Consider the following 21,369-nt stretch of genomic DNA (forward strand, 5'->3'; position numbering starts at 1 on the left):
GTGATGGATGGTTTCAACCTCATTATCATTTGCCCATTTGACTATAACCTACCTACGTACGTACTCTCGCCATCCTTTCAAATCAGACAACCAGCACCTCCGGTCTCTAACAATAATTAGCGGGGTTTTTTGGGAATAATTTACTTTTAATATTTTGATATAAATATATGTATAAAGATCATTCTTTCCTGTTCTATTAAATTTTATATGCGGTCGGATTTATACTAAAATTTTGAAATATTCGAGTACAGAGAGGTCATAATTTTTCAGTTTAATCATGAATAAATTTTTAATTATCTAAATTTATTATTTACATATAATTTATCATTTATAAGGAGTTTTAAACATAATGATCAATTAATTATTAATATTTTTCAACTTCAACGAAAGTTAAGATTATTGTTCTACCTATAAATTATATTATAGAACATAGTGCGATATGATTTATAAAAATAAATATTTTATCTTTTAATTACAATAATCATGTTTATGTTATACGACACCGAAAAGAGTATTACTGTATTATATACACGGAAAAGAGTATAAAAGCTAATCCATGTACTAGTACCACTTCATCACTGTATTATATACACTTTGAGCTTCACTCACACCGGCCTAGCTCTCCAAAGAGTGGTGATAGTTAGAAGATTGCTTCAGTGTGTAAAATCAAGATTGGTGCAATCGCAGATACGATAACATACGTAGGCGGTGGTCACTGGTGGTTTAACAAAGGGCTTCTTACATGAGTTGTTTTGGCATTCTGTCCACCTCCACTTTGATAAATATATATTTTCACTACTCTACTTTAAATCTTTATATATATCCAGCTAGACTGGGAAAGATGGAGGTGGGTATGCTGCCAACAGACCTCTGTTAGTCTCTCTTTGCAAAACCCCTTGTGATCCTTTTTCAAATCCTTCATCTCTATGTATAATCACTCTCTCTCTCTCTCTATCTACACTGTTCCGTTAGCTCTCACTATATATATGTGCTCGTTTGAGAATTTTCCATTTTAACTAATTAATCATTTGTATTTTCCTTGATTTATTCTTCTCAGTCTCCTCCCGTTTCACTTGTCTGGTTTAAAAATTTGGCCCGACTTGTTGACACAACTCTTGTGAAAAGAGACCAATTTTTTGCTTCCTCATCTCTTGTGCAGATGTATATATAGTCTCCTACAGCAAAAAGCTAAAAGCTCCAGAATTCGGTGAAGGCGGTATACATACATTAGATGATGTTATGGCTGGATTTACAAGTCACTAACAATCCTTGAAGTTCTAATCTAGTGCTATTTTTAGTTTGTCCGTCTCCTAATTGATTGTTATACTAATAAATTATCAGTTATTTTCCTATATTTTTTTAATAAAATATCACGAATAAATTATAAGAATCGAACTTTTATGTATAAGTTGGTTTAGAGCATCCGGAGGATAAGTTGCTTTAGATCATATGGGGGATGTAAATCCTTAGCAATATCCTGCCGGCGACCACTCTTAAGAATGCGTAAAACCAAACCGATAACAATATATTTCAATAATTTTTGTTGAATAAACCCTAATGATTATATTTACCCAATTTCTGCGGCGACTCTAGCAAAACTACTCTTACTTTCAAAATATTTTTGATTTCCACATCGGTTCTTTACATGATCATAAATCATAATGGTATGATATAAGGAAAGTTACTCTACATGCAAAATATTTTAAATTTCTGCATCCATTCAATAACTATACATGAACAGTATGACATGATATACACGCTTCTATTTATCATAATAATATAATATAAAATATGATTTCTATACATACGCTTCCATTTATGATAATAATATGATATAAAATACGATTTCTATATATTAATATTGATATCGTAAAAAATTATTATTTCAAAGTTGGTCTTTTTTTTTTAAATAATATTTCAGAGTTAGTCTTTGAATGTATAAAAAGATAAATACTCTCCATCATCTTTTATATGTTCATATTAAAAAAAAGTTGTTTGTATAATTTTTTTTTCAATATCCCTAATTAATGTCTATAAAAGTAATAAATTCAATTAAGTTTTATAAATATAAATTATGGTGATACATTTGAAAATGTACGTAAAAGAGTACAGAGGGAGCAATTTGGTTGAATTCAAAGTAAGCATTCTCCTTTCCAACCCGCTTCATTTAAGCAATGAATATTATTTTCTATCATTATATCAAAATATCTACTATTTTACGAAACTAAATTAGATATAAATGTTGACTAAGTATTGTATGTTCGTTATTTAGCAGAAAAAATAAGAATTTATTTCAAGAGAAAATAATTATAACTAGTTGAGAAGCCGCGCGTTGCGGCGGCCTATAAAAATTATATTAATGATTCAATATCAATATTTGTAGAATAAAATAATTTTGTGACTGTCTATAAAGTGTATATTAATGTTTCAAAATTAATATTTGTAGGATAAAATAAATTTTATATTATAAAAATCTTGATGTAATACCAATACTGATATATAAAATTACAAAATTGGACTATAATTTATGGTGAAAAAATGAAAATAAATTTTATTTGTGCTTCTTTTTTTTTAAAAAAGTAATCATATTCTTACATTGTCACCTTCCTTCAATTTTTTTGGATTGATTGTGCACAAAAATATCTAACTTAAATTTATGAGATAGCGGTCTATAACTATCCTTGCTTATAACAACCACTTAAAAGTTGCTTGAACGGAGCAAACAGATTATGCATGAATAATTTTTTCCCGTATACAAAGTAAATCAATATACTTATATCAAGGAGAAGCGAGGGGCGTGTAGGTGGCGCTTCTCACATCGCTTCGTTCTATTTTTCTAATTTTCTGGAATTTTTGGATGAAAAATATCAAAAATTAGAACTATCTTTTTTAGTTTCGGGTATATTAGAAGTAGGTTTCTTCTATTTCATATTATTTATGGAATATAGTAGCTTGAAATTTTTAATCTGATTTTGTTTCTAATTATTTAATTATGAGAAAGAGTATATCATAGGGTTTTGGATCATCTAAACACAATCTTCTCTCTTTCAATAATTATTTAATTATAATATTTGTTTTGTTCATCGGACATGTTTGTTGTTGTTAATTTTTATATAATTTACTTTGTATATTATAAAAGAATAACCAACAAACATACATCACTAATAGTTAATTTGTTGATATCATCCATCAATATCATGTCAAGACTATATTCTTTTCCCGTATTTGGATTTGTCGACTCCCACATAACAGTCTATAACTACCTTTGCTTGCAACAACTTTTATTTTTTTTAATACTGTATAAATAGCCTTCACTTATCGTTGCAGAAGAACGGCACCACCGAGTTAGAAATCAAGTAAGAGAACTATCACGAGAGAGAGGTAGGGTTGTGATACCTACGATATACTCTTTCTCATAATTAAATAATTAGAAACAAAATCAGATTAAAAATTTCAAGCTACTATATTCCATAAATAATATGAAAGAGAAGAAACTTACTTATAATATACCCGAAACTAAAAAAGATAGTCCTAATTTTTGATATTTTTCATCCAAAAATTCCAGAAAATTAGAAAAATAGAACGAAGCGATGTGATAAGCGCCACCTACACGCCCATCGCTTCTCCTTTATATAAGTATATTGATTTTATATACTTTTTTGCTAAGTAAGTTCTTATTTCTGAAAAATAAAGTTAGCTAAACGGTCACTTATCTCTAGAGAACATAAGGCCAATACTTGAGAGATACTAAAGAATATACACGCAGCGACAAAGGTGAGTGTCACAGAATTATCCAAACAAGTAACGAGTTGAAACACAACCGGAAGTATTATGATGGACTCATTTATGCAATGCCAGAGCCCAGAGGTGGGTATTAAGTAGCTTCTCCAAACCAATTTCAATGCAAAACTAGCTACTTGTCCTGCAGGTTAAAAGTGTAATAAATGATGAAGGAATTATTCAAAATTTCCAACTGCCCCGTTTTGGCATTTTCCCTTGGTCATGTCATTGAAGTTCAGTTTGTGTGCGCCAAAATTGCCATATTCAAATAATCAAATTAACAATTACTATAGCCTCTTCTCTGATTGTCTTTAGTTAAATTTGCCTAACTGTAGATGGCATTTCCAGCGAAAGACTACTGGATTTTCTCCGCTAGAAAGCAATCCATTTTTACATCTGTGACATCAAGTTGCAGTATCTCAGCTCTGCACCCCAGAAGTGAACCGATGCTGAAACAATTGAAAGTAAAAAGTTGTTCTCAATTCTACAAACTAGAAAAGCATTATGTGAAAGACTTGCGAGAACATGCTGTAAACGATAAAAAAACTGCACATCTATTATGAGTGAAGAAAGCCAGAATCGTTACACTTCCAAATTCCAAACTGGATCCATATAAGAAAATGCCAAAACTGTTGCGAGACACATTTACTGTACATCAATTGTACGAAGGAGAATAATATACTACACTAAACTGGTCCATACCTAGGATAAGTGCGTCCAAGATCTCCGTGAACAAATTCCTTAATATATGTCCCGGCCTGCATCAAAATACAATTTTCAGTCTGAAGAATATTTTTACCAGATACCAGATTTTAGTTTTTCTTTAACTGTCCTAGAGTCCGTGAAAAAGGTCATTTTCATCCCTCTAAGCTAGAGTATTCATTTCTCAATCCCCATACTAAACTTCCTCAAATACTAGTCAGTCATAACAGTGGGGAATGGAGGAAATAATAGGATACATGAGAGGAAAGCAGGCAATAGTTGTCATTAGAACATTGCTTTACATCTTTATAGTTTATAAAAGAAAACCTCGTTTTTCTATCCAACAGAATATTCAGAAATTTGATATATATATTTTATACTAAAGAAAATATATTTATACCAAGGGAAACAATTTTTGCAGCCTGGTGGTATAATAGGCGTGCATTAATCGGCAACCGGATGTAAAATGAAAGAGAAGGTATAGATTGTACCTGGGTACAAAGATGCAAGAGGAAATACTGAGAACTTGCAGCAATTTTCTCAATTTTCATCCTGGTTTTAAAAAATTGTTCCAAATAGGCATTTAATATTAATAATCCATATATCTAACTAAGTAACCGGAACTGCAGAGGTGTAAATCATATTACCAATGTATAATCTTTTCACGCTCTAGTGGACTTCGACGGTGGAGAACCCTTACGGGCGTCTTCTGCAACAATTTCTGGAGAATAAAGAAGAAAAAAGTGTACTAAAAATGATTATAATAACATGAAAATCTAATAAAAGAGCACACAAAATTACAAACCCATGAAAATTTCTCATTATGGCAACTTAGGTAAGCAAGAAAACAATATTAAAGATTTGGAAATTTCACATAAAAAAATCAATGAATTCCCGGAAAAATTCCACAATCTGATTGCAAGCATAACCGTTGTATGCACAAGATGAATTGTACATAAAAAAAGAGAACAAGATAAAGCCACTCTTTAAACTGTAAATTAGAGGTCAGCACAGCAGCAATACCCAACATATAAAGGGTGTTAAGAATAAGAAGTATCTAACCATGTCTTTGAATGATGATATAGTCTCCAAATCATCATCCTTGAGAACGCGAGAAATCCAGACTAGAGCAACATATTGTTTCTGCATGAAATGCACGGGATAGAAATATGCCTATATCCTGAGTTACAATACCACTAGAACTATGTGCAGCCAAACTACTAACTATGAAAAACTGAATCTCACCTGCTTTTCTGCTTCTCCTTCACGCATCAAGTTCCATGCTTCACTACCTAGGACCTTGAGATTTTTCACCATAACCTGGTTGCGGCAATGTGTTAAAGGCTTAAATGAAAAAGGAGTCCTGGCAAGAAAAAAAGGAAGTGAATGTGCAAGACAACTCACATGTCTACTCTCATGGCAATTTATTCTACTTTCTATTTCACATATAGATACATCAGAAGGGGCCAGCCGTGCATTTTGAATCTCGATCAGGAAAGGCCTACCTGAACCCAACATCCGGACCTGAAGAAGTAAATCAATGGTCAGCTCAGAAGTAAAATTTTGTAGTAACATGCATATACAAGCTACATTCTATACATCAATATCCTCTCTGCCAGCTGCATGAAATTTGTAACCGTCACCCAGGCACGTAGGAAGGATATTGCCACCTATAATTTCCTACAAAGAATCCAAGTTGAATTATTTATATGTCCAAAACCTACTTCAAAAATAAACACAACATAATCAGCTAATAAAACCACTGTACTTCAACAGATGCTTCTCCCATCCTCTCATCATCAATTATCCATCGACTCTGGCTTACATTTCGTGAGTACTGCATTGGAAATGAATATCATTATATCAACTGAAAAGTAGACCTAAGATGGTAAAAAAATGTACTATTTAATTTAATGTCAGAATATGCAGTTACACAACTTGATATATGTAAGAAAACTCCTGAAGCTTGTACATGCCCACATCATGATGTACTTGGGGTACAAAAATATTTGTTGATTATATCAAGCAAAGCCATGCGAATTTACCAACCAATGCCTAATGAGTCCAATCAAGATTTAAATAAAACATGAAGTGGCCAGACTTCAAAACTTTATATATACAATATTATTCTTGTCAAAAGTTTCTGAGCTTGTAACTACATTCCAAAGGAAACACCTCAAAACACCGGATATTAAGCCTTAGCTTTCAATCATGAGATATGGTATCATTGTGCCTCTAGATGCACTAATCAACAGAAACATCAACACATACTAGGTAGTATCTGCCCACAAATAAACAGTCTATGTCTGGTACATAATACACATGGCCTCTTTTACACATTCCTTAAATTCATATTTTCTTTTAACAAACCACCACAAGCCAATGTAAAGTGTGAGAGACTTTTTTTCTACTATTAGGTGCAAGAGACTATTGTAACATGCATTTAGTCTTGTAAATTGTGTTAAGGCAAATTTAATGACCCAACAATCCTTGGCTGAGGCTCAAGCAATTCCGTCCAGGTCGGGCTTTGACACCACAGTCCAAAATCACTTGCCTAAAACAGAAACAATTTGAGGTCAACAAGCTTACATCATTTGTTGTTGTCCTTAGAATTATATTTTAGTCTGACATGCTGATAACTTATCAGCACGTTCCACATATTGCAATGTGGAACAGTGTCCTTACTAACTCCCCCTCTTAAACTTGCGACATATTGCAATGTCACCATCACTATCTCACCCCGCTAATTTCGTACCTATTCGTTGCCCCATTAAATGAACTATGTGCGACCAGTTGAAAGTTATATGCATTGCTAATAAAACAAATATCTTATCACATATTTTACTCATCAATTTCAGTAATATATAGATTTTTATCACTAAGTATTGATTGTTATTCAATTTGGGGATTATACTTGGGGTAGAGATTTGTTCTAGCCTCTACGGTTCAAATCTCCACACTATATGTATATACAAGTGTTGTCCTACATCATATACCCAATTAAGAGTTTTATAAATCAATATCATATCACTTGTAAGAAGGTCTTGGTCTCTAACTATAACCAAAGTATAAACTTCTCCATTGTTTAGTACACATCCAAAAATATGTTTATCACATTACTGACATTGTCCAGCATGTATTATATCAGATTCTACTATAAAGGTGCAAATTAAATGTCTTAATCACTAAAGAAAATGTGACACAAAGTTTCATAAATTCTTATTTGTAACATTCATTGACTACATAAACATAGAGGATTCCTATTTTCCAACCTCAGAACATTTTGTAGAATTGATAGTAGTTAAATAATTCTGTAACACCTTTTTCGTCTAAAACGATCCTTTTACATGCGACAGCTTTAACAGCATTAGACAAATCATGGATGCTTGATATCAGGAAATGTCGGAACTCGGAAGTTATTCCACTTATAGCCATACTAAATTAGAATTTTGAACAGGTCACCATACCTTCAAGTATCTCCCTCCAATGTACATAGGAGCCCTAGAGCAAGCAAATGTCAGGTGACATGGTTGGTTGACCTAAAACAAAAAACGTCAACAGATAAAAAGCACCATCAAATCGATTTACCTTGTTAAAATAATAATAGATGCCGAGCTAGAAGGCTTGGGATACACTAAAATTCAACATTTAAGATACATGACAAAAAAGTACTCTATCAAGGGTATAGCGGTGTCAAAACTAGAACTATAAATTAAAAATGTGAGAGTACCTTCTCCAAATGGCAATCAGGATTTTCATGATTTTCCAACCCTTTAGCAGGAAAACTTTCCAGGGACCCATGTTCTTCACTGGCGCCTACATTTGAATTTTCAGTGTCAGCAGTAGGCACTATAGAATTGGAGTCCACTCCATCTGCACCTTTCCATTACGAACAGTTGATTGAACATTAAAAGTTGTTGGTAAACAAGGTTGCACCACAGAATAAACACAGCGCGAAAAAGAACATATTACAAAATTTATATACTTAAAAGTAACATATATCGTATATATTCAAGCTCTTATGGCTGCTATTACAATAAGCTAGAAAGTGCAAATATACATCAGATTTTAATTTCTTTACTTTATTGTATTAGCCATCAAGCTTGCATTGTTTTTGTATGCTGCATTTCTCCAGATTATATTATCAAGAAAATTTTAGAGCAACAATACAATAAACTAGTACTGTGAACAAAAAATATATACCTATTATCCATTTATCCCACAAATAATGGCATGGAGTATATGGTTTAAAGGTGTAAGTATCGTATATGGATTAGAGTCAATGGGTGGATTTCCTTGATACATTTTCAGCAAATACATTTGAGCACCTATAAGCCAAATACATTCCTACTCAAGAGCGTAAGTTAACAACATAATTTGATGCATAGAAAGATAGAACTAGAATAGACGTGCCTGTTTTCCTTCTCTTATTACACTGAATTTTCTCAGCAGTACTCTTTCCGTTCTTTGAAGCATCAAGATTAGTGTAGGTCAAACGAATTCGGAAAGAGCTCAGACCAGATTTAACACCCTGCACAACACAAACTTTTATTTAGGAAATAGCCAGCCAATAATACTGCTACCTATCATTTTAGAACAGAAAAATTTGAAATTATGCTTTTCAGACAGAATTTTTTCAAGAAAAAAAAAATAATCAAAGAAATAAGGAAAGAACATGATACAGATTACCATTAGCGATTCAAGAGGACTTGTCAAAGACAGTTTGAAGACATCTTTTGTTGATATGAGTTCAGATTTAACAATTTTTTGATACCATTCTTCAGAGTGGTACTTCTTTTTAATAATGGACCTGAAATAATGTGGCAATGGCTAAATGCTTAATTTATTCTCTAATTAAAATTCTCTAATGAGAGAACACAAAATCATAAATACTTAAGAGGACTAAAAATTGTAAAGAGTGGACTTTAAGTCTCCAAGTACCAGGGTCGAAATGGGTTTTTCTAAGACTATGAAATAAGAAGAAAAGAAAGACATGACTAAGTTTTATAGTCCATACCTAATGCACACTCAGATGAACTATGACTAGCACACATGTTGAAACTACTCCACTGACACTAAGAATTTCAATGTCGTTATAAGCCGCCATTTCACTTAACTGCTTGCAGGATCTTGTACCAAACTGGTTCTAAGTTAGTGTAGTTATAGACATGATATGTCCTAATAAACTTATTTATATTAAAAACTCCTAGAGTTGCTATCCTGGATAATAAAATCAAGAATACAAGGAAAACTCAAAAGACAACTCACCAAACTAAATTTTCATTTTCAGAGATGAGTGGCGGTAGGGAGACTTCAAGAGAAAAACTATCAACAAGATGGCCTTCTTTCTTTACAGCATCAGCAATCATCAAAGCAAAGTCCCTGGCAGAATCACTTTTCACCAACACATTTTGTTGGTCATAGTACACAAACTGTAAGATACCTAAACAAATTCTACAGACATAATCCTCATTGATATTCAATTCCCCTTCCGACTCCGATCCGTTTTCAATATTAGAATATAACAGTGACGGAGAGAGCTTAGCACAAGAATATAAACACTCGTGTACAAGAAATATCCGGAAGATGCACCGAACGCACACCTACATTAAAACAATAGAAATAAAATCCAAACACTTCCGTTTATGACTATACATATCACAGTAGCTGAAGGTAAAACTCTTGACGGATATTTAACCTAATTGGACTTCAAATTAACACACACTCATGTACAGCATCAAATACCACGCATTTTCATGATCAAACTGATGAGTTAATACCGAGAAGAAAGCAAAAAACAGTGTAAAGTTTATTATATAGCAAAAAAATTCTAAAGTGGATAAAATATGTGCGCAAGAGAGATAGCGTTAATTAGATTAGTTTCAATACTGGATTAAATTATAGCGATTTTATAGCAAGCTATTGATGCGTGAGAATTTAAATGAATTTGAAATAATGATAAAGACAGGGAAGAGAGAGAGAGAGAGAGAGAGAGAGATGAATTGGTGAATGGATGAACCTTGAGCGATAAAAGATGTTTGAGAGCCGGGTGAGGCAAGGAACGGACGGCGTCAATTAAAAGCTTCAAGTCGTTGCCGGCGGGGAGAGAGTCAGTTACAGACTTGTCGTGACCGTTGAGAGGGTCCGTCGTTGCGGCGGTGTTGGCCATCCTATGCTCTGTATACAGTCTTACGGCGGGATGCTCACTCGTTTTAGTTTTACAGAACCAGGCTATACTGTATTCTCTTGCAGCAAAGACTACATAGTCTTTTTCACTGATGATAATAATAATAATATGCACATTATGTTCTGCAACATAAACATCGTGATCAAATGGTAGAATAATTATTTTTATAAATTATAGGACTCGTTCTGCAATATAACTAATAAGCAGAACAATAATCTTAATACTTGTTAAAGTTGAAATATATTAATGATTAATTGACAATTATGTGCAAGACAACTTATAAATGATAGATTATATCAAAATTTGGATAATCATAGATATTATATAGGATCAAACTAAAAAATTATGATTTGTACTCCAATACTCCAATATTTTTATGTACTCCATAGAACTTAATATATGTATTTTAAAAGGTGGTGAATATGCTTCAAATTGGGAGTAATATTAGCAGATACTCCCACCGGAATCAAATTGATTTGTGAGTAAGCATTAGAATTTAGAAATCGTAGTTCAAGGGTAATATTTAAAAAAAAAAAATTATTTTGAAAAAAGAGGACAAATATTTTCTAATAATTTTGAAAAAAGACATGTAAGATGAAATAACATATAAAAGATATGAAAATATGTTTAAAATTATTAGTAAATAAATACTCTTTCAATAATTAAATAATCTTCTCAAGTATGTAACATTCAAAAAATATTTTGCGATGATTATTTAAAAAAAGAAACATGTAAAAAGAAACAATAACATATTACATATAAATGATATGAAGTTATATTTTAAAATTACTAATTACTAATATATAAATACTCCTTCAGTAATTAAATAATCTTCTCAAGTATATATGTTTTTAAATTTGTATTCATTCACTGAGGTTCCCTGGTATATGTGTGACAAAATATATAGAAACGTGAGTCATGATTTCATTTGTAAACTAGCATAAAAGCCCGTGCGAGGCACGGGCCTCTAGTTTTTACTGTGTTTTGTATCATCATATTGTCCTTGTACTGGCCTTGAGTTTGTATTGTGTTTTAAATAATATCATATGTCATCATATTGTTTCGAGCGTAACTGTTACGTTTTATTTTTTGACAAAATGTGTAAATATGAAAAATGCAATATTTGCAACCTTATAGCATTAGTAGTAATAATAAGTACTATTTCCTCCGTCCCATTTTATATGACCCTTATTTTTTTGGGACATCTTTAAAATAATAAACTTATTATACTTACTATTTTTGAATACTACTTTTCATTGTTACACCCACCACTTCTCTATTTTATACTCTTTTTTTATTAATAAACACTATTACACTCACTGCTTACTTCCACTATCTCAAATTTATTATTAAATTTTGATATTTTCCACCACATTACCCACTTTCCAACTAAATTTACTCTTTTTTTACTACCTTTTTCTTAAATTCCGTGAAACTCAAATATGGTCACTTAAAATGGGGCGAAGGGTATATATTTTTTTTAAAAAAATTATGGATAAAAAACTACATTTGAACTGATATTTTTATATTCAAATTCGTTAGGATATAGAGACCATTATCATATTATCTACGTTCAAAATTATATTCGAAATTAATACTGAAACTTTTAGATTTTAAATATATTATACCTCATTAAAAGTATCTGTAATTTATTGTTGAAAATATTAAATTATTTCATCTAATATAACCATGATTTTGATGATAACTTGATTTTGTATGTGAATTACGATATGCTAAATCATGATTAGATGAAGATGTGTGGTCCGCGTTGTCTTACATTTATTTCTTCTTTTTTGAGTGTACGTTTGTGTAATGGTTAAGTGATACATGATGAGCGGATCATCAACACATTCTTTTTAGCATACGTTGCACACAGTTTGTATAAATAGAAATTAAAACATATGTTATATGTAAAAATACTCATACCTTAATTTATCATAAAAGCATCTATCGAACTACTAACTTTATAATTGTACCCAAAAAATTCCAACACGTTTGATGTGGCTTACCCTTTTAATTTTCATATCAATTATATAGCACTTCAATGTCTTAGATTTTTATTGTTAATTTAAAACATTAGATGATTACTTTGATACAATGTTATAATATTGTCCTGTTATAAAATTTTAATTTTTTATCATTAGTTGTCTGAGCTTGTTGATTAAGACTTTTAATGATTTGTCATGTAATTGTTATAAACCAGATCTCAAAATGATTTTCTGGAATTTCAAATAACAAAAAGAGTGTAGATATGAGTTAGGCCCCATGAAATTCATAAAAACATGAAATATTTAGTTTAATTAGTCGTGTAGTTACTTTTTATATTTGTGCAAACTCACATTTTTAAATATTTTTGATACTCGTATTTCTTTGGGGTGAGCAATGTTATATATCATGTTCAATTGTTAAAGATCATATCAGTTGTTAAAGATCATATCAGGTGTTGTTCGATATTCTCTGGATTATGGAAAAAATATTCTTGTTGTAGTCCCGTTTAATCAGATATTAGTTTTCACCGTATCACGTTGGATTATCCGGTTCAGAATTAATTATATTTTTTTAGTTTGATTAGTAAATGATTGATTAGTTTAATTGTAATTTGAATCATTTTGTTTAACTGGTATGTTATATATTGATGGATGACATATTAAAATTATATTTTTAAAACTCTAATATACATAACTTATTTCTATGTGTTATTTTATTTTAACCAAGTAAAATTCATAATTCAATTCTTTTTAGCAGGTCTCATAAACGCGTTTTATATTCATTTGGTTGAATTTTGAGCAACAATATAGAATTTCCCGAAATTTATCGTCATATCACAAGTTATAATATTTCAAATTCATATATCATCAAAATTATATTATTGAGATATATTTTTTAGTATCAAATTTGATGTCTTTCTCACTATTCTTATATCTATAATATTTTTTTAAAAAAAGTTTAGTTACACGTGTAATTCTGAATTCATAAGTTTAAATAAAAAGTAATTTGAATAAGTTTAGTAAGTTTTAATGTATGTAGTTAATGCTTTTTGAATAACAAACTAATTGATTGTGTAGTTGAAGTGGTGTGAGTGGTGTATTTGCATTTGAGAGGTCTTGGGTTCGATTCTAATGATTAACATCTTTTTTATATTTATGAAGAGGAGTTAGGTTCGGAGTTAGGCTCAGACTCGGAGCTAGGTAATTTATTTGCTCAGGAGGGAGGCTTGACACTTGGGTTACTATATATATAAGTAGAAGTAGATCTCCTTGCACTTATAATTTCTTTTTTAAGTATATCTCTTAATGTCGTGTTTGTTTTTTAAATAATGATTCGTAAATCATACATTTTGCATCTGACCAGTTTATAATGGTGGGCAACTGAGAAGGCGCATCTCTTGAGAACCTACTTATTTCAAGTTACTGGTGTTCTTGAAGAGCCTCCTCAAATAGCAGAAAAGAAAGCCTGCCGGGACCGGCTTTAGGCATCAGAACTTAAGAAGTCACGGCCACAAATCGAAATAAACAAATTCAGTGAACATCAAGAGGATCGACACTTATGGTTATGATCAAGAGGAGCCATAAGCAGCTGCCACACTAGAATGCCCAGTTCCATACAGGAAGCACTAAATAAGTGTCCAACTCTTCTACCAGCTACCTTGTATTTACATTATAGTTCTTTTACTACAAGTTTTCAAATATAGGTCAGCATTTAACCATCCATTCTCAGTTGAAACAACATAACTTCTCAATTACGCGATGTTTCCTTATTTGCTCATCTGGTAGGCCTCCTTTCTTTGCCTCTGCTGGCGGTGCATGGAAAAGGGGTACATAATATGTTGTTTTACTTCTAAATCTGTATGCATCTTCATCAATTGCCACAAGCTAACCAATTGGAAGGAACTCTGGTGGAGGTCACAGCTGGCATATTGCGGACATTGACATCAACAGGTAGCATACGATATTCAATATCAAGCTCTCTGCAGACTTTGATCATCTCTTCAACCAGTAAGGCTCTCCTTACCCACCGTTCACCCATGTCCTGGAAGTTCATTCGGTGTGAGAGCCATATTGATATCTTCAGCCTGTTCATGTCATCCAAGTCCCGAAGAACAATCAATGGAGCTGGATACCAGTGATCGGTCCTGTTCTCTATATACCTGCAAATGAAGTCGCCATAACAAATAAAGAATTTGATACAGTGTATATCAGTATACAAATGCAGAACTAAAAGAGATCATATACCTCGTGATCCTTTCTTTCATTGTAGCAACCTTTTCTACTGGAGTTGAAATGTGGATACAAAAATCAATAGCATCTCCCATATCTGGACTTCGGTAAAAGTTACTTATGGGTTTGGTAGCTAAGACGCTGTTTGGATACATGATCTTCTGGTTATCATACCTCAAAAATATTGTAGTCAATATATTCATCTCTTCAACAACCATCTAAATAAAATCAGAGAGGGAAATAAGTTGCGACCTCAAACATCTAAACCATGTTCTGTAATACAAGTATAGATACTGCTTATCATCACATTACCTGAACACCGTCCACTTCACAACGATCACCGACATCAAAAGGATGCATCACAAATAAGAAGATGATTGCCTCAAATGTTGTTTTGCATGTATTTCCAAACACAAAGACAACCAAAAGAAGCTGGGAGCTGATAAAGACAAAGAAATGGGTTGTTGCAACTTTAAGTATAAGAAGCCAAATAACCACCACCATGATTCCTACAAAGATGTTCAACATCTGATGGAGTTTGTTTACTGCCGTTTTAGTATCGTTGAGTGACAATGCAAGAGCTCTTCGCTCCCTGAACGCATTAACCTGCAGAGATCCAAAACATGGAGACAAATCAATCCTATAATCAGTTTCATGTTACTAGCTATCTGGGTTGAGAAAGTAGATTTGTTCAACTTGGCCCAAGTCTCTGTTTAATCAAACAGCAGGTAACTATCAATCATGTAAAGATGTCAAGATATTACTTCTAGCAACGATAGTTCTAATGTTAAAATTGCCCCATATCAGATCTAAATTGTTATTATCTCACAAGTCACAATTCACCAACGCAACTAGACAATCTTCTAAACAAATACATTTGCAAAAATGTTGACACTAATATGTGACCATAAATATGGGTAATCATGAGATGTATATTTACCACCCAATTCTTTAGAGCTCTCCTGCTTATTCCTTTGCCTTCACTCGCTCCTTCAAATAGACGAATAGTTTTTGATGCTTCATCTTCTTGCATAAACCGCATCAAATCTTCCTCATGGATGTACCTGAAAACAAGCGAACAAACTTATGTTAAATTAGAATTCAGATGCATAAAGTAAATGTTAATTTAAATCTTAGTCAGATATCCAGGTGAAGATCAGTAAGTTTTTGCTTTAACTCGTGGAGCACATGACCCAGTAACTAAATTCAGTTTTTAGTCACACGAGTAGTGCACCATTCCAGGCACTATGTTTTTTCATCTGCTTGTAATAAAGCCTTAAGATTGATAGTCTATACAAACACATATGCCATGGTCATGGACAAAGAATTAAAAATTTACTTGGAGCCCGGTTTAGCCACATTGGAGAATATTTTCTTAGCTGCAACTTTTGCCTGATATTCATTTGTGATCTGCACTTCGGATTCATCCTCACCAGTCGAGGCCTGTAATTGCTCATCTAAAGTTGATAGTGTCCCTTTGCGAATAATATTCATCAATCTTTTCATGTTCCAAGCTGATATATTCTTCTGATTCAGTCTATGCAAGTGATCAATTGTAATAGCCTCATCATCCTTCTTATTGAAATTAGTCGAAATACCAGGACTCTTCCCAGCTACAGAGCTCTTCCGGGGTGTGTTTGCAGCAGTACCAATCACTTTCCCACTCTTTGGAAAAATAGTTGCCTTAAGCTCAGCAGGCATAGAAGCCCCAGCACTCTGAAACTTCTCTACCTCAACCATGACTCTCTCCTCCTCTTCCTTCTCTTGTTGGATCTCAACTAATGGCTGCCCTGACAACGTCTGAATCACATACTGATTAAACAAAGACTCCTGAATCCGATCAAAAAATGTGCTCACATGAAACGACGAAGCAAGAACCTTAACAAGAAGCGTCTTCACAAGCCACACCAAAGTACCCACTAACAAACACACCCAAATTCTAGTGACATAAGGCAAAACCTTCCTATCCGTCGCCTTCTCAACTCTCTTATCAAAAATTAACTGCCAAGCAATCAAAACCAGCGCCAACCAAATACAATTCTGAACCGCACTCCTCAACCCATACACAAAATACAAAACCCTTTTCCGCAACATGAAATTCCTCTCCACAAAAAACACAACCACCCTAATCCCCCACCCTGAAACCAACCTCCCACATATCAAAACCAACACCATCAAATACCATTTCCACAACTCAAGCCCAAACAAGTGCTTTTTCTTGAAAAAATTAATCGTAAGACTACAAACTAAAGCAGCAATAATCAAAATCAAACTGAAAAACTGAAGCACACTCCACTTACTAAACTTCATCCTCTTGTACTCCTCAGGCAAATCATCTTCAAGAAACGGATCATCCTCATCCAACTCACTTCCTTTCCCAATTACACCAGACTTCACCACTCTCTGAGACCTCCCATCCATCTCCGGCGGATCCATCAGCCTCGACTTCGTCTTCATCCTCAGCAAACTCGATTTCCTTCGAAACGAAGAATTCGAACTACAAGTCACAACCTCATCAGAATTATTACCGTTACCATTACCATTACCACCGCCTAGCCCGGACCGCCGCCGAAGATTCTCATTGAATGGAGCCCTAGCTTGCTGATGAGTAGGGCTCTCAACGATTCTCGACAATGGCGAGGGCTGAGAAGCCGGAGACTCCGTGTGGAAGTCGAAGTCACTAGAAGTATCGTTCGTGAAATCGTAGCTACTGTCTCTCCACATCTTGTTCGCCGGCGACTGGCCGGAGACTTTCGAAGTCAGTTCAGCTTCCGGGCTACTCTGGCCGGAGATTTTCACAACAACTTCATTATTATTATTATTATTACCACTACTAACACCTTGCTTCGCTGCCATGGTGCTTTCTTGCTGCTCCAACAAGATTTGACGCTCTTCTTCAGATTGAGGCCGCTGAGCGTGTGAATCACCGGGCGATTTAAAAGATTTTCTCAACATCTCCATCGAACACTTGTATTTATACGACTGTTTTTTTTAATGCGAAGGTGTTTACGGGAATAGTTTAACGAGTGAAAGAAGATGAATCAGCAGGATAAAACTTGTTTATCTTGGGGAGCGGGTGAAAAGAAGCTAGAAGGGGTGAGCTGGCATTGGGAATCGCGAATGGGGCAGCGCCATTAACGCCGATGGAGATGTGTTTTTAAATTTGGTAGAGGAGTGTTTAGTTCTCAGACAGAGATGGTAAAAAGTACGGGGCCGCGAGAATAATGTTTTTGTTTAGGTTAAGGTCGCTGACAGGTGTTCGCTTCCCTGTGTTTAAACTTGTTTAATTAATGGGACTGGTTTGTTTTTGTTTGACTTGTTTCAATTGCCTATCAACTTCTTTTTCTTTTTTTAATTATTTGCGGGGTACAATAATTTTGGTAACATGATCGCGATGGGTTAATGGTTATGGGTTATGGCCTATCTTCGTTCATATTGAAATTTATTTAATATTTTTTTATCATATTTTTTGAAATTTATTGATCAAATTTTAATCTCAAACATAAATTTATTCTTTGATGTTTTTTTGAGTTAAAAATTTGAACCTTATAATATACTGAATATTGTTTATGATCATAATTTTTAAATAATAATTATTATAATAGAATATAAATTATTTTCATTATAGAGCCGTTCAATTCGATCAAAATAATAAACTAAACTGAACGATGGAGTGTTAAATTTTGTTTTGAGATACTTAGCTGGATTTGGGGATATCCATTTAACCATATACTCCCTCCGTCCCACAATACATGTCTCTTTTGGAAAAAAAATTTGTCCCACAATACATGTCTACTTTTAGTTTCCAATGCAAATATATTGCAAATATTTCAAAATTACCCTTCTTGAAAGTTGTATAACAATTAATGTAGGTTGAATAAGAGTCTACATTCATGCATTTATTAGGGGTAGAGGTGAGAAAATTTTATCTAATCAATGCTTTCTTAATATGCGTAATTTTTTCAAAAGAGACATGTATTGTGGGACGGAGGGAGTAGATATATAGAGTTTGAATCTCCGGTTCAGATGAGTTCACATGCGTCTCTGGTAAGAGTAAAAAATGAATCATTTTGGTGATGGGCTAGAATTTTCCATTTTGGTATGTACGTGTCTACTGTTTGCTGGACCTTGTGCCTATAAAAAAGTGGAAAACAACTAAGAGGCAGCCACGATGTTTGTACACAAGTTGGACCATATTCAATGCGATCGCATTCCGTTAGAGCAAGTCCAATGCTAGATGCTATATATCTATTGCTATTGCTATAATATAGCACCAAAAAGTGTTTTTTGGTGCTAAAATAAAACTTGCACTCCAATGCCAAGTTCTATAACTAGTTTCAAATTTAACCAACTCATTAACTTTTACCTAACTTCTATATAGAACCAACTCATTAACTTTTACCTAACTCATTAACTCATAACTAGTTTTCAATTTCTAGTTATTGATGATGTGGCAACATGGATGGATCCATCCTTGGTTTCAAATATAGAACCAAGGATGCATCTAGGCATGGATGCATCCAAATATAGCATCCCTTTGGAGTTGAGTTTTTTTACTTTTGATGCTATAATATAGCAATAGAACCAAGTATATCATTGCATTGGAGTTGCTCTTAAACGCCTGCTTATAGCACTGCGAATTTAGGAGCGGTGTAACATGTGTATTGCAGTCCGAAAACAAAGTGGGGACACCGAAGAAAAGAAAGAAATACATATAGTGCCTGAGAACCCGAAGCAACTTCTGCTTCTGCTTTTCTTAATCCATTTGTGTAAAAAAATAAAAATATTTTTAAGAAGCTGATAATGCTAATTTCTCTCTCATCGCTTCTGCTTATTTACAAACACTTTATTAACTTATTTGCTTCTGACCTCTGCTCCACTTTTTTACTATAAGCAAAGAATCACTTTTTATAAACTTGGCCAAACGGCTCCCTATCTTACTCCAAAATCATTTAAAACGTTCAGGGGAGGAACACTCTGAGTGCACAGTGCACACAGCGTCCATTATACGCACGAATCATGATCCTTGAATTCTCGTAACGATTCAGCCGTTTCTATCAGAGTATCCGCCCATGTCCTAAAAATGTCATGACTACTTACTGGACCATGCAAATACGTACACGTAAAATGAAATACGTTCCTTCATTATAACATCCGTATACACTATGCAAATAATGTTTGTTAGCGCAATTTGCTAGACAAACACTCAGCGTCAAGTCACGGTCGACGAGAGCAGAGATTTGGTGCCGGTGTGTCGTTTTCTTTTTGACATTTTATACGCCTCATTGTCCAGGATGTTTCGTTTCGCTCACTTTGCTTCATAGATGATATATATGTTACTTTTTACGGGTTCTTTTAGTGCTGATTCAAATATATACGTTCTAATAATTACATTTTTATTAACTACAAACTTATTAATAATTACAGTTTTGTATGCACTCTTTATTAAACAAAATATATAATTTAATGAAAATTATTATTGAACACGCCAAAGAGACCATTTTTATTATACATCAATTTTATTGCGTGTCATTGGTTTTAATATTTTATAAACTTAGATTATGTTACTTCCTTCTATTTTTATTATATATTAGTTATTGCATGTTCATACATACTAGAGTTTTTCTTATTACTTCCGGAAATATGCGTTTTGAAAACCTATTAAATTAAGTTGAATTCAAAACTAACTCCCAATTAGTATTTATGAATAACTCATATACAAAATATTCGAATTTCAAAAATTTATAAAATTTTCAAAACCAAATTATTTCAATTAAGCTCATATATAATTAATACTTATTTTATACTAGATACTGATAAAACATGCATGCTACGGTCTTTAAAAGAGAAATCATGTAGAACATGCATGTCTTCACCTTTTCGAAGAAAAGAATAGTGGAGAAGCATCAAGGAACTTAAGGAACTTCCGAGTGAGGTCCTGTAAAATGATACACACATTATAGCTGCGTGTAAATGAATATCATAAAAGCTAATTGTACATTTCTTTAGATACATAAACACAGCAAGTAGTAATAATAACACGCCTATTTCTCACAATCTGATCTGTTTTCATTTTATCAAATTCTGACCCGTCCTCATTTTTCGGTATTTTGAGGTTTTGAACCCCAGAAAAAGAATATTTTAATTATTTTCAAGTTCTAAAATATTAACGGCGATCAAGTTATGCAAAAAATTGGGTTTAATCTTGATTTTATTTTTAACATTTTATCTTTACTTGGCATGAATGTGTGTTCAGAATTCAATTTCAAATGATTCTTTAAGCATGAGCTAGGAGTGAGGCTCCTTTGGTATTGTGGCAGACAAAATTATTTTTGCTTAAAAGTAAATGAAAAATTATATGATAAATTTAAAAATTATTTTCGAAAAAATTATTGTTTTTAGAAAAAACATGTTCTCAGTATTTTTGAAAAAAAATGTTTTTCAGCTTCCGAGGAATACTGCTGCTACAAATTTTACTATCAA

General features: G+C 33.0%; 2 protein-coding genes across 4 annotated transcripts; both read right to left on the bottom strand.

Annotated features, from left to right (window-relative positions):
- Positions 1-3,874: 3,874 nt before the first annotated feature.
- On the bottom strand, positions 3,875-10,739 carry LOC108215920 (uncharacterized). Of its 3 annotated transcripts, none has more exons than XM_017388550.2 (15): positions 10,502-10,739; positions 9,751-10,085; positions 9,172-9,292; positions 8,896-9,013; positions 8,213-8,298; positions 7,950-8,021; positions 6,251-6,319; positions 6,082-6,162; positions 5,887-6,006; positions 5,728-5,802; positions 5,545-5,625; positions 5,130-5,203; positions 4,974-5,034; positions 4,483-4,538; positions 3,875-4,229 (listed from the first exon to the last, which is right to left on the bottom strand). In XM_017388550.2, exons 1-15 carry the CDS (start codon positions 10,649-10,651, stop codon positions 4,136-4,138), a joined length of 1,593 nt encoding a protein of 530 aa, XP_017244039.1. In that variant the 5' UTR covers positions 10,652-10,739; the 3' UTR covers positions 3,875-4,135. The 3 variants fall into 3 exon arrangements, with proteins under 3 accessions (XP_017244039.1, XP_017244038.1, XP_017244037.1); XM_017388549.2 differs by having other exon boundaries at positions 8,213-8,355; XM_017388548.2 differs by having other exon boundaries at positions 8,213-8,361.
- Positions 10,740-14,191: 3,452 nt separating this feature from the next.
- Positions 14,192-18,100, bottom strand: LOC108219260 (mechanosensitive ion channel protein 6). Its single transcript, XM_017392613.2, has 5 exons — positions 16,226-18,100; positions 15,827-15,950; positions 15,199-15,492; positions 14,902-15,104; positions 14,192-14,816 (listed from the first exon to the last, which is right to left on the bottom strand). The coding sequence occupies exons 1-5, from the start codon at positions 17,845-17,847 to the stop codon at positions 14,528-14,530; spliced, it is 2,532 nt and encodes an 843-aa protein (XP_017248102.2). The 5' UTR covers positions 17,848-18,100; the 3' UTR covers positions 14,192-14,527.
- Positions 18,101-21,369: the final 3,269 nt, after the last annotated feature.

This window comes from Daucus carota, chromosome 4 (assembly GCF_001625215.2).
Source record: "Daucus carota subsp. sativus chromosome 4, DH1 v3.0, whole genome shotgun sequence".
Classification (NCBI taxonomy): Eukaryota; Viridiplantae; Streptophyta; class Magnoliopsida; order Apiales; family Apiaceae; genus Daucus; species Daucus carota.